General features: G+C 54.7%; 5 protein-coding genes across 5 annotated transcripts; 4 read left to right on the top strand and 1 right to left on the bottom strand.

Moving 5' to 3' along the window:
* Positions 1 to 2228: 2228 nt before the first annotated feature.
* On the top strand, positions 2229 to 5930 carry CHGG_02313 (uncharacterized protein; the record flags this gene model as incomplete). The annotated part of the gene is made up of 1 exon (XM_001228828.1): positions 2229 to 5930. One exon carries the CDS (start codon positions 2229 to 2231, stop codon positions 5928 to 5930), a length of 3702 nt encoding a protein of 1233 aa, XP_001228829.1.
* Positions 5931 to 7855: 1925 nt separating this feature from the next.
* Positions 7856 to 9702, bottom strand: CHGG_02312 (uncharacterized protein; the record flags this gene model as incomplete). The annotated part of the gene is made up of 4 exons (XM_001228827.1): positions 7856 to 8264; positions 8367 to 8448; positions 8522 to 9247; positions 9324 to 9702. 4 exons carry the CDS (start codon positions 9700 to 9702, stop codon positions 7856 to 7858), a joined length of 1596 nt encoding a protein of 531 aa, XP_001228828.1.
* Positions 9703 to 11450: 1748 nt separating this feature from the next.
* CHGG_02311 (uncharacterized protein) lies at positions 11451 to 11748 on the top strand (the record flags this gene model as incomplete). The annotated part of the gene is made up of 2 exons (XM_001228826.1): positions 11451 to 11621; positions 11686 to 11748. The coding sequence occupies 2 exons, from the start codon at positions 11451 to 11453 to the stop codon at positions 11746 to 11748; spliced, it is 234 nt and encodes a 77-aa protein (XP_001228827.1).
* Positions 11749 to 12985: 1237 nt separating this feature from the next.
* CHGG_02310 (uncharacterized protein) lies at positions 12986 to 15834 on the top strand (the record flags this gene model as incomplete). Its single annotated transcript, XM_001228825.1, has 7 exons — positions 12986 to 12993; positions 13076 to 13316; positions 13386 to 13896; positions 13974 to 14099; positions 14150 to 15049; positions 15117 to 15402; positions 15558 to 15834. 7 exons carry the CDS (start codon positions 12986 to 12988, stop codon positions 15832 to 15834), a joined length of 2349 nt encoding a protein of 782 aa, XP_001228826.1.
* Positions 15835 to 16693: 859 nt separating this feature from the next.
* On the top strand, positions 16694 to 16986 carry CHGG_02309 (uncharacterized protein; the record flags this gene model as incomplete). The annotated part of the gene is made up of 2 exons (XM_001228824.1): positions 16694 to 16910; positions 16973 to 16986. 2 exons carry the CDS (start codon positions 16694 to 16696, stop codon positions 16984 to 16986), a joined length of 231 nt encoding a protein of 76 aa, XP_001228825.1.
* Between the last annotated feature and the right edge of the window lie 84 nt (positions 16987 to 17070).

The raw sequence follows: 17070 nt of genomic DNA, 5'->3' as shown, positions 1-17070 counted from the left end.
AGACCATCAGGTTAAGGAAAACGAGCTCGGGTCGACTAGAACGAAGGGAGTCTGCGGACGCCATGACTGCGCGGTTTGCAACCCAACATAAGCGACAATTCAAGCTCCGCGGGCTCCGCTTGATGGCGAGAACTCCTTTTTTTCTTTTTTGTTTCTTTTCCTGATAACTAGGGGGGATGCCAAGTTGTTAGCAGTGCAGGTACCTAACGGGGAACAGTTCGACCTCATGTTCAATGTGGGTGGCCGTTTCAGGGGATTTCCCAGTTCCGCCATGGCTCCATGAACTGTTGGGTCCTCAAATACCTAGGTACCTAATGTGTTGGATGTGGGTGAGGATAGGTAGCCACGGGGGACGTTCTTGGCATTATTTGCAACAGGGAACGAGATTGGGGTGACTGGACACATGTGATTCTGTTGTGCCAGAATGGGAAGGCAGACAGACAGACCGCTTTGTGCATCCCTTACTGAGGTACCTATGTCATCCGTGTCCCTTAAATAATATCTAAATAATAGCTCTTGCTTCCCGCGCTCGACCATCAAAATATTGCAGCCGCACACCTGCTTCATTGTTAGTTCACCTTCCAACTGAACCATCCCCAGCAATGCCCCTTTACGGATCGACCTGCAGTATCGAACCCGCTTTTCCGGGTGCCGTTTTGAAGAAACCGCACCAGGTGACAAATGAAGGCATACTTACGCGACGCGAATGCGGGTTGCTTCGATCAGGGCCCCTCAGCCTATGGCCACAAAATCCTTGACAACCTAAGATGGAAAACAAGATGGAGAACCAGATGGAAACGGAGATGGAAAAGGAGAAAGATGAGTGAAAGAACATGACGGAAGGAAAGAGCGAAAGAAGGAAAGCGAAATTGGCCTAATTCTGACTAATAATACTCAAGGTAGTTAGTCGCGATCGACGAAAAATCACCTGACTTAAGTTCTTAACTTATCATTCATCACAGTTCTCCAATCTCTCCGCTCCATTCGAGGAATCCCGCCATGAATCACCAGTCACAATAATTACCTGTTGTGTGATGATGCAATTCCGCCCTGTTACAGACGAGGCAGGAGATCCAAACAACAACCTGCGGCATCTTGGCCTCACCGAATCGAATTTCTCCATCCTAAATACCCTCCAGGAAATGCGGTGCTTTTGCTGCGGCTAGGTGGCCGGTATGGGGGTTGTCAAAGCCTGGGGACATTGAACTAACGCCCGTGTCGGAATATCTACGCCAGAGTTACGTCCTCGCAGGGGGACGTGACGGAGGGCAGGGGGGGGGGGATCCACCGCTGGGGCAGTCGTCACGTGGTCCTGGACCTCGGGGACGACAACCCCGGCTGCAAAGTCTGCCCCCGACAGCTCTGAGGGAAGACATGCTGCAATGCACAGTGGCAAGACGAGGAAGCCTCTCGTTCTATCTGGGAGGGAAAGCGCCATCGGATACAAGGCATTGGTCACCAGATATGAAGGCAGTCCGGGCGACGATCAAATACGCAATGGCAACAGGAAGGCTGGAGCTGAATGAGGGGGAGAGTCTAGACCAGTCACAGTAGAAGAAGCCGACACTCAACACCACGAGCCTCAACCACGAGCCTTAACCAGCAGGTCCCGCTTTAGCTGCTGAATATAGGACGCTGAACACTTGGAGAAAGTAGCCTCCAAGCTGATCTGCTAACAACAACCAAGGCAAGAGGTAAATGGTGCAGCGAGAAAGAGGGAAGAAGTAGGGGGCTTGTACGAGCTAAAGGCAAAACGATTTGGTCCGGATGCAGTTAGCGTGCTAAGGCCCTATAGGCCCAGTGCCTCCGGGCGAAATAAATTCCATCCATTCATCTAAAGTCTGCCCCCGCCTCATTCCGGAGAGAAGAAGAACATGATCCAACTGAACCACGAATGTAGCACGTCCCTCCAGAGAGAAGGGATTTGCCCTGTGCTTCTAACGCTATCGCGATACCTGGTATTTGCTACAGCCCGCCATTCCCGGCCCGAGTGCAGCGGAGCGACATAATGGCAATTGAACTGCCCGCTGCTCAGCCCCCAAGAGAGGCCAGTCAGGCTCTGGAGCTGAAGCACAGCCCCCGTTTCTCCTACATGTTGTAATCCCCGCACTGGCGGGGTTAACTGCCCATTTGCAGCACTCGACTCTGACTGCTGGACAAAACACCAAAGGCGAGCTGTTTGTCTTCCTGTCTTCATACATCTACGCTCAACTCGGCTTTCACAAGCCATGTCTGGCCTCGAACCACTTGCAGCACTTTCTCTGGCATGTAATGTTTTTCACGTCATCGGTGTCGCGCGACACACAATCCGTACTGCAAGGCAGGTGTACCAGTATGGCGAGCTCGACCCCGCCCTCATCGACCACGCAACACGCTTGGAAGATCTCTCCAAGCGCATCCGGCCAGCGACGATGCCGGGCGCCAACCCACGGAGCACCGCCCAACCAAAGCCGACCGATCAGGATACGCAGCTCCTGGGGCTTGCGAACAGGTGCCTGAATGCAGCGCGAGATTTGCGCGAGGAAGTCAACTTCTTAAAGGGCCCTGATACCAAGTCCAAGCTCGTGGCGATGTTGAAGACTGCGGTGAAAACGGCATGGCGGCAGCGGCGGCTCGACAGGCTGGGAAAGGAGATGCTGGATGCGGAGCAACTACTGCAGACGGGCCTCTTGACGAGAATCTTTGAGCGGACCGAAAAGGCTATTGGCGGCCTGGAAAATCTCGATTCGACCCTACGATTGTTCGTGGAAGAGTACCGTGAAGGACGTTCAGAAACGGCCGAACTCGTGCGTACCGAGGCGATCCAGACAAGGAAGAACGTTGCCATTCAGATCAAGCGCAGTATCTACGCTGTAACGAAATCCACGATACAAGAGACTACGCGGGTTGAAGGCTCCTTGAAGAAGCACATCACGCAAGAAACGGCCCAGGCTCAGAGGTTGCTAGGGAAGCACATTTCAACCGCGATTAGAAGCAGGGATGGGAGCAGGGATGCGCGAGAGCGAGCTATTCAGTTGGAAGCTCGCAGGGAGCGGTTCCTACAGAGCCTCAAGTTTGATCGTATGAACGAGCGGAGGAGTATGGTTGCCGAGTCGCACCCTCAGACATACGAGTGGGTCTTGAGAGACAGTAGCGATGCTAGAGAACCCGTGGATACCGATGCCGACCACCCTTGGGACAGCTTCTCGGATTGGCTTCGATCCACGGAGCCGGCGTATTGGATTAGCGGCAAGCCTGGATCAGGAAAAACTACCCTCGTCAGTTATCTCCTGGGTCACTCCCAAACGCGAGCTTTCCTGGAACAATGGAGCCCTAGCGTTATCATCGTCTCGCATTTTTTCTGGCGACCTGGCACCAAGATGCAGCAGAGTATTAGAGGCCTTTTTTGCTCCCTCCTCCACCAGCTACTCGACAAGGACAAGGAATTCCTCATGGGGATCCTTTCGAACAACAAAATCGCGTTGGATAAGGATGTGGAGACAGACTGGTCTTACAACGAACTTCAATCGACCCTTCTCGACGTGATGGCACACTACCCGAGGCCGATCGCTCTTTTCTTGGACGGGCTCGATGAGGTCCTTCCTGCGGACAGCACCCTTGCGCTTCTGGATGTTGTCGATGCCCTACGGCAATCCCAAAGGCTCCAAGGAAAAATCAAGATGTGCCTAGGTGCTCGTCGCGAGCCCTTGATACAGCAAAAACTCTGGGCATGTCCACACCTACGCCTCGAGCACCTCAACTATACCGACCTTCGCCGATACGCTGAGGACACCCTTTCCATCCCGGCTCAATACCAAATCTGCGTCCCCCCGAACTGGAAACTATCCACGTACGATGCCAATGGTCACTGGGCCAATTTCAGCTTCGAGAGGCCACCGACTCCACCTGACCTACGATACTGGCTCATCACTGAGCTTGTCAATAAGGCCGAGGGAGTCTTTCTATGGCTCTGTCTGACAACCAAAATGGTCATGCAGGCTCTCTGGCAAGGCCAGATGTTCACCGATTTGCAAGACCGAATCGACAGCCTGCCGAGCGAGCTCGGTAAGCTGTACGCGGACATGTGGGCAAGGGCAAACGGTGACAGCGAGCATCCAGAGCATCAAAAACGAGCTGCTCTTTACTTTCAGCTAGCCATCAAAAAACATTTTACTGATCGCTTGACTCCAACCATCGCCACAACCACGGATATGGCCAGTCAAATATTAGGCCGCAGCTCGTATGAGGCCGGATTTGTGACATCGCTCGTCGAGTTGTGCAAGGCTAAAATGCGGGACGTCGAAATCAGATGCGCTGGTCTCCTCCAAGTCAACCCAATTTCGGAAACAAGGGATACTTCTGGATTGATGCCCTGGCATGGTGATGACTATTATGATCTGATTCCTTACGCTGGGGAAGAGTATTACCCGGGGCCGGTGGAGTTCGTCCATCGGACTGCCTCCGACTTCCTGACCGACTCCGTGGAAGGCTTAATGATACTGAGGAAGAACGAGATCTCGGAATGGTATCTCCGCCAGAGGATTGTCGCTGCACGCCTGGCGCGCTGTCGGTTGTTCCGAGCGGCCCCGTTTGTCCGACATCGCGATGGGGATGAGGGCTTGGAGAAAGCTCCATTTTCCACTAGGTACAGTTATCACAACAGCTTTTGGGGCCACTTGGTATCGATTAATTCGCTACTTCATGCGCTGCCCGAGGGAGATGAAGACAACGCGAGAGGCGAGTGTGAGAAACTGCTCCGATCCTGTCAGCAGCTCTTCGAATCCGGCCACATTTTCAGAGAATACAGACTTCTCCGCAATGTCGAGGATTACCAGGAAGAGCGTCAAGGGCCGGACGGTATTCAAGGCCTTTACGAAATGATTGTCAAGCGGGAGCATGAGTTCCTCCTCGAGGCCGCATCAATGAACCTAAACATCTGGCCCATCATATGGGCCAAGGTCCAGGATATGGAATTGAACAAGCAGACACTTTCGGAGCTTTTGCTGCACGTTTGCAACATCGAGTTCGCTCTTTACGCCGATGATCTTTGGTTCAAAGATGGAAAAGAATTAAATTCGAAATGGTGGGACAAGGAGTCTCGGTCTTCCCTCTTGGCCCCCTTGGCCATCGATTCCCGTCTGAAGCTCGCCAGGTTACTCTTGGAACGGGGTGCTTGTCCTTCGACCAAAGGGCCACAGCGGATCGAAGGCTACAGTCGTTTTGACCCAGTATACGTCCTCGAGACGCCTCTCAAACGCCTCATGTCTAGTGCCTGGCGCCTGGAGCGTGATATGCCTTTGTTTGACTCAAACCTAGCCGGAGACTTTATTCACTTGATCCAACTGTTAATGTTTAATGGCGCTGATGCTAATGGTGAGGAGTTCCGAGTCAGCTACCAGGTCCAAGATGGACACTTGTTTGAGGAGGAATTGCATTTTAGAGACTGGGACGGCGGGGAAGCTTTGGTCCAGGGAATCGAAGGTCTGCGCTTCGTCTTTGCTTACCCCCTCTCGGCAATACTCACTCGAATGCTCCGGAAGTGGAAGAACCGGTTTCCAAACATCGACCCCCTTCCCGAAACTGGAGATACTGTTCAGGACACGCCCATGCTGGGACGTTTGACTCTCATACTGCACTCCAAGGCCACACCCGCACGAATGTGCTTTGTGGAAGAAGAGGAGGATCTAGAGGAGGAGCTGCTGTGGGTAGCCCGAGAAGCCGAGCAAATACTCCACGCCCGGGACCGAAACTCTTGTGGGGTCCCTATTCCTATTGAGATACAACAAGGGTTGTCCCGGGCTCTTCGGCGCAGGGATCCCGAGGGGGCGGAGGAATGGCACACGTCACGCCGTCTCTTCGAGGTCTTTCAAAGGGCTGGCATGACTTCAATATACTGGCAAGAATGGGGAGAAGGGTGTTCGATCTTCGGCGACGTTCTACTGGGTAACTGAGTCTGGCCTTGTTTTACGTATATCATGGACAATACACTCTCTGCTGCCCAAACGGATTTTGCCTGAACAATCGAGTTGTGAAACCTAACCAAGTTGTGTGGTTCGGATAACAGGTTTTGGCTGGAAGGGAATGTGTCAACTGACAAGAAAACATGATCCTCCAATCGAGGAATTACTCTCTGATTGTGTAAGAGGAGATGGCTTGGAGTGTTAAAATATCTTTGTGCTAAACAAACTGCCGCCGTACTGCTGTTAGCCACTGCACCGGCCAAACTCGATCAGGCACCCCCAGCGAGCCCCATGTCTCTATCCTCATTTAAACTTCTTCCAGCTATTTCCCCTCAAATGTCACGATTATGGTCGCATGCAGCCGGCGGGGTACGCTGGCAGTACCCCGAGCCAATCATTAAGTAAGAAGGACGGCCAATGGGACGTCCGACCCATTGTTCAAGAAGGACCCTGCCAAGGGAATGAGCAAGTGCTCATTCTGCTCATTAAGGGAGTCGTGAGCACCCTGAGCACCCTCAAGTGGATAGTATATAGTCACTCGTTCTGGAGAGCTCTGGGAGTTCTCCGGTTAGCAATCACAACTACAGTTTGCTACAAGTTCGGAAGCCTACTGTTGAGACAAGCCTTTGTTGTGCACCTTTTGGCTGCACCGAACCTAAGCACCCTTGAGAGATTAGTATTTGACACTCTCTGCCTCATGATCGTCACTGGGGTGATTCTACGCGATTACAACAACGCTTTGGGTCCCCCAAACATTGAACAGAGTCTTCCAGCCCCCTATATCGATCTTCTTACCGAGCACGGTTGGCTCGTGTATGCATTTGCGTAAGATTCTATCCCCCTTCCTTCGTTTTACTGCGCTAAAGAAACTGGCACATCGATGATTTTGAAGTATCATACATGTCACCCTTTTATACTAGTTGCGTGCCTCGACCTTCACCTCCGGAGACGACCCGAGTGTTGGTCAGGCGCTGGGCAAGGGGGGAATTGAACTACCCCAGTCTACCTGGTGAGGGTGGACGCGTTGCCCCAACTTTGCTACCTAGTCTAAATCGAATTGCTCGGCGCTTTAAGTTCTCGGGAAACCCGATCGATTGCCAATTGCCGGTTGGCAAATGCTGAAAAGGTTGTCCGAGCCAACGCCATCAAGTCGGGAAGAGCATGTCAATAGTCACAGCCATTTATAGACCATCATTGCACGTCGTATCACATATTGTATTCATAGTTCAAGAGCTATATGTTGACTACTAAAGTGTGATAATCCCTATCTTTAGCCAGGGGCTGGCTCAACACCATGGATAATAGACATATGTTATTCGCGCGCGTGACGCCATTCAACTTTACACATCCCCTAGTTTCCCAGCACTTGATACGGTAATCTGTGCCTGTTTGTGCGTGCCAGAGCCGCTCCGCAGGGCCTCCAAGTGTCTCAGACTCGTTCGATCAAGGTCAGACATTGCGTACCACGTCCCGTTACACCATTCCCTGTCAGTGACACCTCAGACTTCAACCCAGGCACCTTGTACGACGAGGTGGGCGGACCGCAAAGCACACAAGACCTCATGAAGTGGACAAGTTTGAGGCGTTGTGGACTCGGGCCTCTCAAACACGAGATATCTTAATCAAGTGCAATTGATGGACAGACTGACATCCACCTTTCTTCATACAGGCTGGAGCTCATAGTTCGAAATCCCAAATATGCCCATCGCGAGACCAATGAACAAATTGAGCAATTGAAGAGAGAGAAGACGCACAAAGCAATTGAAGATCACTTCTAGTGCCACCCGCCGTGATATCGCGCTACCAACCTCCCTCCCTGTCCCGCAGTCAGCAGTATCGAATCCGCACCCCAGCCAAGCACACTATCCACGGCCCACGGCCCTCTCCAACCTCCCAACCAGCACCTCCCCCCTCAATCATACCCTCAACTCCGCCATCACCTCCCGATACCCCTCCAACACCAACCCCCCCTTCCCCTCCCCCCTCACCCTAATACTAATCTGATACGGACTGGGCTCCAAAATGACATGACTATTCGTCGCCTGCGTATCAATGGGCACCCGTTCCCCGGTACGCGGACAAACTTTCGGACCGAGCTCGAACGCCCACAGCACCGCGGCCGCGAACACAAAGGTCTCGTCGTCGACAATGTTCTGCCCCAGGCAGGTGCGCCGACCCCAGCCGAAGCTGTGCATGCCGTGACCCTCGCGGAAGTTGGGGTACCGCGAGAGCGGCGCTTGGAAGGTCGGCCAGGAGGGGTCCAGCCACCGCTCGGGGCGGAAGTGCTCGCCGTCGGGGTACTTGCTGGGCACGCGGTTGAGAGACCTGGTGGTGGTGGTTAGTTTTGGGGGGTTGATGGGTTGGGGGTTGGGTTGGTTGGTCGTGTGCAACCCGAGGGAGTGGCTGAGTGGGGGGTGAGAACAATACCATTCGCAGGCGAGGACGATCGTGCCCTTCTTGATTTTGACACCCCGGTATTCGTCGTCTTGTTCTGCTTGATGCGGAACGCCTGTTGGGCCGGCGTCAGCTTCTTGTGCAACAACGGGCCCGAAAGGGGACGGGGAAGAGATGGCGTTACTCACCCAGTGGCACCCCTGACCTCCACCGCACTGTCTCCTTCATGCATGCCCTGACGGTGGGCAGGTCGGCGAAGTCCTGCATGGTCGGCATGCGGTCGCCGCATACGCGGTCGATCTCTTCCTGAGCCTTCTTCTGCCACTCCGGGTGCAGCGCCATGGCCATGAGGAAGAACTTGAGCGGCCCGCTGATAGTCACCACCCCAACCAGATTCAAAAACCCAATCATGCAGCTGGCAAACACCTCCTGCTCCTCCTCCTGCTCCAACTCCCCATTCCCCTCCTTCCTCACCTGCTCAAAATACCGATACGCCCACGTATCACCGGGCAGCTCCCCCCTCCTCATCCGATCCTTCGCCAACCGGAAATTATTCAACCACCACGCCCGCTGCGTCCTCTCCCGCTGCACCTCATAGTTATACCACGGGTTAACCACCGCGGGCAGGTACCACAGCGGGGTGAGGGTGTTGGTGATCGGCCCCGACACGCTCATGCAGTGCAGGGTCTGGTCGGCGCTGTCGCCGTTGGTGCGGCCCTGGGTGGCGTCGTCCCAGGCCAGGCGCGACATGACGCGCCCGCAGTACTCGCGCGTGTAGTCGAGGAAGCGCGCCGGGTCTAGCAGCAGCAGGCCCAGGTACCGCTTCATCTCGCGCTCGACGTGCCCGTAGAAGTGATGCTTGTACGCCTCCGCCATGGCGGCGTGAGCCCATTTGCGCTGCGCTTTCCAGATGTCTGCGGTGTTGGGGGTGTGGGTGTGAGTAGGTTGGGTGAGAGGGAGGTTGGATTAGAGTTGGGGGGCGGAACTTACCATGGCGGTCCATCAGCGCCGAGTAGGCGGGGCCCTCCTTGTGGCGGATGAGGGAGCGGATCTGCGGCCGGCCCGAGTAGATATGGCCTCGCTTTACCAGCAGTTCCTCGGCGATCTTCTCATCTGAGACGATGAGGAATGGCTGGTCTAGCATCTTGGTGTAGTAGATGGGCCCATGTTCGTCGGCCCATTCCTTGAATTTTAACCAAAGTGAAAACCGGGGTAGATCATGGACACGGCCCACGATAGGAAACAGTTGTGGCCCCGGGAACTTGGCCTTGGATCCGACACTTTTCCTCCACGATACGATCTGCCTGATGGCCGAGTAGAGAAGACTCGGGATAGCCAGGTAGAGGAGAACCAGCGTAAGGCCCTGCATTGTGGCGGTCAAGAAATTCACCGGTGGGGAAATGGCCTGAGAATGACGAGCAAATGGGTCGGCGGAGAGGGGAAGCTTCTGACCGAGACCGCGAAGGTACTAATAAGATCCACGCTCCCCTATGGCCCCATAAATAAATAACAGCGAGGCATCCCATCTTAGTGGGATGTGCCCTGGCCTGGGTCATAAGTGTCTCACTAGCCTGATCTTTCCGAGATGCGCAACTGGACCCTGGTTCGTGGCGGGGAACCCAGTGCCCGAATAAGCAAGTTTGTGACCCGGGGACACTGTTGTACATGCTCTGGCTCTCGGCACCAACCCAACCCTCTTCGGACCAGTAACCACCTGGCGAGGCGGCTTCGCCTATTGGGAACTCGACGTGGAGAGAGTCCGTAAAGGAGGGGCTCCATCGTTAAGCTGGATAAGACGGAAGCATAGTGGAGTGGTATCCTGGTAGGTGGGATCCCGGGTGCTGAAAGGAGGATAGTTGTGCTGGCCAGTTCTAAACCTGTCACAGTCGGTGCGAGAATTTACTTGCCAAAGTGCCCGGGATGCTGATGGTGATTCAGCCTATAGTGTGCCAGAAAAGAAATGTTGTGTAGCGCGCCCGAAGAGTCAGCAACCGGGAATGGAGGGGAAGGTCTCCTGGCACTAACCATGTGTCCACAATGCCGGGCTCCCACACCTCGGGCCTGCAAGGTACTATCGACTGGGTCTCCCCGGGGTGACTTCCCGTTCCCCACGGTGCAAGACCGCTTCGACCCGGATTCTTTTGCCATCCTGAGTGGTGGTACGGCCCCCATGATGTCAACTTGATAATCCGGCTTCACATGTTCCCGTTTCGGCTAGTGGTGGCTTATTTAGTAAATTACCGGTAAGGTTATTTGGGCACCAGGTCTCAGATCTTGCGCCACAACCCCCCCCTCACAAGGAGTTTGGTGCTGAAATTCTGTGTGCAGCCCCGTCGAACTCGTCGGCGAGAAGAGCGGAGCGGTAAAATGTGTTGAAATGTGCTAAATTATCCCGTTCCCGCACAAGCCAAGTCTCACAACATAAACGACACCCGACAGGGATAATTTGTGGACATTGACATGGGGATGTCCGGCCTGTGGCCGCCTGACAAGGAAATAGAATGACATGTCGTATCCAGCAGAACCTCAAGAAGTCAAGCAGGTTGCGTGATTAACTGCTACTATGCGTGGTTGCATTGCCGAAGCTGCGGCCCTTGCAACCGCGGCGTTGGGATAAGAAAGGTCCGAAATCTATCAATACTGGCTAGTCCCGTTGGATGAACTGGGCCAAAGGGGCGAGAAAAACATCCCTTCCACTCAAATCAGGAACAGGTATTCCCCGGTCCGGTGACATACCAAGAGGGTGATAGCAGCCGGCTAAGTGAATCGCCAGCGGACCTTGTCCCGAGTCGCGGTGAGAAAAGTAGCTGTGTGGTGGTTGCGCCAGGGCTGTTGTGTAACGATGCACAGGACCTGCGGTAATGTTGTCTCAGAGAGCTGACAAGGTAAACCTGACACAATGAGGCTTGATGCCGAGCTCATTTTCAGGTCTTGGGCAGACAGGCCCGGGATCGGGATTTGCACAGCAGGGTCGTCCATGCTTGGTGATATACCTCTATACGACGGATGCTGTGGAAAGTACAATTATGATGCTACGGCGATCGTCTGACACCGCAACGGAACCTTTATGCGCGTGATTGACAGTATGGATGACCGCCACGGTCTCGGGTCTTCAAAATGAGTCGGAGAGCTGATCCGGCCGACCAGAACCATTGCGGGCCGCATGCCACCGTGCCGGCCGCGGTTGACTTTGCCGCAAAAGAGGGACCAGTGGACGGAAGGCAGAGGGCAGGGTTCGGTAGCTGCAAGCTGAGGTACAGCTTGCAAGACGCCACGGCGGTAGGCCTGGTACGAAGTCGGGACAGCTTGTACAAAACCCAGCCTTGTACTGTGCTGCCTAGTGTATACGCAGCACAACGAGGAGCGCCGCAGTGTCCAAAAAAAAACCCGAGATCTCGCCAGCGTGCCGACCTAAGGTGGGACTTGAAAGCGGGAGTTTTGAAATCAGCTGCGATGTCGCGGCGTGATCGGGCATCTTCGACTGTCCGCCGTTGACGGTCGAAAGTTTGCGACAGTTGAAACAAGTGGTAACACCAGGGTAATTCGGAAGTCGGGACCGAAAGAAGCATTGAAATCCGAGAGCATTCCCGATCCTCATCCCTGGAAATCCGGTGATATCGAAGGCGAGCGGTGGACAGTTCTCGCTGATTTGCCGCAAGACCCTAGCAACGGGCGCCGCTTTTGCGCGCATTTTATGGTCTGCATCTTGGGGGAGATCCGAAGTATGTACATCCAAGTAGATGATGAAGCGGACACTGCGTCTGTATGGCTGTGTTGTCCGGGCATGGTGTCGGGTTAATTTGAAGGTAGCCGAAAGGTGGCCGGCCGAGACAAGGAAGTCAGGATCACTGCATCAGCCGCGCTGGAGCGAGTGACAGAACGCCTCAAGGACGCTGCATGACGGATGGAGGTTGCACGGCAGGTTGGGAGCTGGTTGAATCATCAAACAAGGAATCCATCTAACAATAGGAAAGAAGTCGGCGTCGTCGGGGGCTTCTGGGCTGAAAAGCCAGGTGCTGGATGGTCCCTCGTGATGATTGGAGAAACCGGGTACCGATGCGGCCGGGGCACCCAATGGGCCTGGTGCATATGTCGTGATGCGGTGGTGTTGTTGAATTTCAAGCTTTCAATTCCTTCTTTCTTTTTGGCCAGCTCCGAATCCGTTTCGCCTGGGTGCCCAGCCCTAATTAATAGGTTTCCGTTTGTGAACAAGAAAAGGCCCAACGGTTAGAGTGGTCTCCTGCGGCCAAGCGGTCTCATGTTAGACATACGTTGAGAGAACTTGGGTCCTCAACCCTGAGTTCCATAGGAGCTGCGTTGTGCCTTGAGGAGTTGAGTGAGATGATGGGTGGTTTTGAGCTGGACTGAGACGAAATGGAGAGATTGGCTCAATTGGACATCATTTTTCAATGCCTTGAATACAAGGCATCAAGAAACCCGCTGCATGGGTTTGGCCAGCGCTGCCTGGGCGCTGCATCTGAAACACCCCGCCAAACAATCGTCCCATCAGAACACACTCCCTGAAGGGCCCGGCGGTGCCTGATGACATCAGCCCATGCTACCTCTGAGTTTTGACACCCAGGCGGCCCTGCAAGCTCCCCGGACACGAGGCTATTCCCAGATAAGCACTGCGGTGCGCAACCGCAGTCAAAATGACGACGTGAGTGTACCCCGGCACCCCGCCGCGACCTCGGCTCTCTCCATTCCACCATCTCCCCCCAAGCTGACTTCGATGGCCACAGCTCCAATATCTTGTCGCTTCCTTTTCGGAAGTCGACCCAGCTCTCGCTCGCCTCGTCGATCCGCCAGTACATCTCGAAGAAGTACGACCAGCACCCGGACATGTTTCGCCAGGACCTCGAGGTGATCGACTTCTTGCGCCGCGACGCCGTCAACTCGCGTGACGCCCACCCCAGCGGGATTAAGAAGTTGCAGACATACGCCGGGCAGCTCGTGGGGATGAATGGGAAATTCCCCGTCGATGTAAGGACTCCTGTGTTCTGGCTTTTCGGGAACGGTAGACTGACAACGGAACTGGGGATTGCATAATAGATCGGCGTCGACTTCACATGGTATCCCGCGCTGGGCTACCACACCGAACATCCCCTAGTCCAGAACAACCTCACATACGAACTCATGAACGTCCTCTACAACCTGGCCGCATTATACTCGCAGCTTGCCATGTCATCCAACCGGGGCAGCACCGAGGGTCTAAAGACAGCAGCGAGCTACTTCTCCCAAGCCGCCGGGGTGCTAAAGCATATCAGGACCGAAGTGCTCCCCGAGCTGCGCATGCCCAACCCGCCCGATGATATGGACGACGCGACGCTGGAGTCCCTGACGGAGTTGTTCCTGGCTCAGAGTCAAGAGTGTTTTTGGCAGAAAGCCGTGATGGATGGGTACAAAGACGCCTCGATCGCCAAGCTAGCCGCGCGAGTGTCGGATCTTTACAACCTAGCCGGGGAGGCGGCGATGCGCAGCGAGGCCATCAGTTCTGCTTGGATCCACCACATGAGTGCCAAGCACCACCACTTCGCCGCTGCCGCCCAGTATCGCGCTGCGTGTGATTGCCTAGAGAAGAAGAGGTAATGGCGAGGAGGTTGCGAGGCTGACTGATGCCCGTCGCTTGCGTCAACGAAGGGGTTGAAGGAAATGCAGGGGGAGGGTACATCAACAAGGCCGTGGTGGACGATCTTCAGGGGCTGAAAAGACGAGTGGAGGATGACCTTAAGCGGGCCGACAAAGACAACGACATTCTTTACCTCCGTGAGTCTTATTGCACAAACCTCTATGTCCGCCATACTGACTACTGGCAGAGATCGTTCCACCGAAGTCTGAACTGAAAATCCTTGAACGCGCGAACATGGCCGTGGCTCGTGTCCCGCCGCAGGTTGCAAACCCGCACGAGTACATGGGGGACCACGCCGAGTTTGGGCCTGCCCTGTTCACCAAGCTGGTTCCGTTTTCTGTCCATCTGGCCGTTTCCATTTACGAGGAACGGAGGGATCGTCTCGTCAACAACAAGATTGTCGTGGAACTCGAGACCATGACCGACAAGCTGCACGAGATCCTCTCCAGCTTAAACCTTCCCGGCTCACTGCAAGCACTCGAGAAGCCGTTGGGGCTGCCTGGCACCCTTACGCAACACGCCGACGAAATTCGGCAGGCCGATGCCATCGATCGACTTCAACGCGGCCTCACTGATATTGAGAAGCTTTGCGCGAGCGACAAGGCGGTGTTTGACGAGGGTCGATCGCTGCTGGCAGCCGAGGAGGAGGAGGACAACAGTATGCGGCTGAAACATGGCACGCAGCGCTGGGCGCGGCCAGAGTCTCGGGTCGAACCGAGCCGCGACGGTGGTTCCAGGCTGTGGAACCAAGCGGCCGAGATCGAGGGTTACTTTGCCTCGAGTACCTCTAGCGATGCGGTGGTCCGTGAGAAATTCGCAGCGGTCAAGGACACACTGGCCATCCTCGCCGGCCCTGACCGAGGCTTGATGGACTACATCCCGAACAGTAGGAAGACCGAGATCCCTGAGCTCCTGAAACCAGCCATAGGAAGGTTGAGAGGTGCTTACAACGACGTCCTGCGTCTCGAATCCAGGAGGAGAAAACGCATCGAGTCTCTTCGGGCCAGAAGCCGTGCCGATGAGATCAAAACGGATTATTCTCGGAGAAGCGGCGCGTCTGGAACGGTTATATCCCAACACTCCGATTGTTCCAGCGCATTTTGAAGACTTCTTCGACAGGCGTCTTGACAGCCTGTACGAACCTGAGCTCGAAGTCGTGGAGAAGGAACTGGCGGATCAAGAGAAGACCATCGAGGATCTCCAACGGGCGAACCGAGATTTCGAGGCGCAGAAGCGGAGCATTGGCGAGAAGGGGAGTCACGAGAGAGAGAAAGCACTGCAGCGGCTCGACAACGCGTACTATAAATACAAGGAGATTGTCAGCAATGTGGAGGTGGGGAGGAAGTTCTACAACGACCTCAGCAGGATCGTCGAGGGGTTCCGGAACCAGGCGCGCCAATGGGTCAACGAGAGGAGGAAGGAGGCGCGCGCCCTCGAAGAGTAAGCCAACCACGCACCCCACTTTTGACCCAATACTAACCTGGTACAGTGAAATTTCCATGCCACCGTTATCGTCACTCTCGCTCAACCCCACGTCACCGCCTGCACAGTCTTACCAAGCCCCAAACCCAGCGTCCTACTACACCCAACCCCAGCCTCAATCCAATCGGCAGACCATCCATGCCCCGCCACCGGTTGAGGCGCAGATCCAGAGTTGGGCCGACAACGTACAGCCGCAGCAACCCCGGGCCAATACCACCCGTCGCTCCCGTTGCTAGTATGCAGGGTGCATGGACCCCTGAGATGGGGATACGATTCAGCGGGCCGCCTGCCACCGGCGGGAGTAACAATCTCCAGGCGGGAAGACAGGGAGCAACGAAGCCGCCTACGAGAGGGGCGTGGGACCCGAATACCGGGATTCGCTTTGGTTAAGGTTGGGAGCTTGGAGTTTGGAGCGTGTAAGGGATAGAGAAAAAGAGTCGCCAGTCAACCCCTTAGTCGCTCTTGTGGGAACCTAAACCAACCGGACCAACCGTAAAAGCTGTCGATGCCTCAACAGCGCATGATTTGATCTCGGGCACACCGAATGCCCAAACCCGAGAGGTGGCACGAAGGGAGTACTGGACCTCATGCTCTCGCCCCCACTCATGGACAAAGTCATTTTTCCGGTGCTGGTTGGACATGATTACCTATCGCAGACCTCTGAAGACTGTTCCTGTCCCAAAGAGGCGCCTCTCGGTGGTTATTTTGACGATCCCCAATGTCGTGCAACACCGCATCACGGAGGGTTTATGCTATGTGAGCCGGATGCATACCCCGGGCTATTAAAGGGGAATTTGTCGCGATATGTGCCTGCAGTAAACGCAATACTCGGAAATGGCAGGGCCTATCGCGGTGGCCCGTTGTGTTTGCCGGGGCTCAGAATTGACGACGCCATCGCATTCGTCGGATTCGGATACGTCTCCAGGAACAGACAAAGTCAGGGGCTGGCACGACCCACACCAAGAAACATTTCGTACCTACGTCTCCTCGGTTTTGATCCGAGAGATGTCGCGCGGCCGTCGGGCTCAAATCTTAGTGAAGAACTTAGCGATGATACAAGATGACGACCACAGATGTTGTATATAACCGCCTTATTGGGGCAACCTTGAGCTGTACTGCACCACCTCACCATCAGCCCTTATCCAACAGTCTGCCTCATCTCCCCAAGCCTGTGGTTTCGTCTTCTTGCCCCAGTACGGGTTATTTTTGCACAAAAACCACGCCCAGTGCGAGAAAGCCCCGCTACAAGATGGCAGACGAAGTCACCTCCATCTGGCCATACGACCCATCCTTCCCGGTCACCGTTCTCGCCACCGCCCTCTACGGCATTGTCCTCTTCGCCATCTTCTACCTCACCATCATCAAGTACCGCGCCTGGTTCTTTACCACCATCGTCGTCGGCACCGCCGTCGAAAGTCCTCGGCTATGCCCTCCGCTGCTACTCCATCAAGCAACCAACCCAGATCGTACGTCTGCGCCCCACCACCACACCATATATAAGAAAGAAAAAAAAAAAAAAAAAATAAAGTGAAGAGAATGTGAAGAACAAAGGAAGAGAAAAAGAGAAGAGAAGCAAAAAAAAGAAAGAAAGAAGAAAAGAAGAGAAAAGAAAAAAAAAAAAAAAAA

This window comes from Chaetomium globosum, genomic scaffold (genome assembly GCF_000143365.1).
Source record: "Chaetomium globosum CBS 148.51 scaffold_2 genomic scaffold, whole genome shotgun sequence".
Classification (NCBI taxonomy): domain Eukaryota; kingdom Fungi; phylum Ascomycota; class Sordariomycetes; order Sordariales; family Chaetomiaceae; genus Chaetomium; species Chaetomium globosum.
Note: the sequence above shows the minus strand (reverse complement) of the source record. Positions and strands in the feature narration are given on the sequence as shown.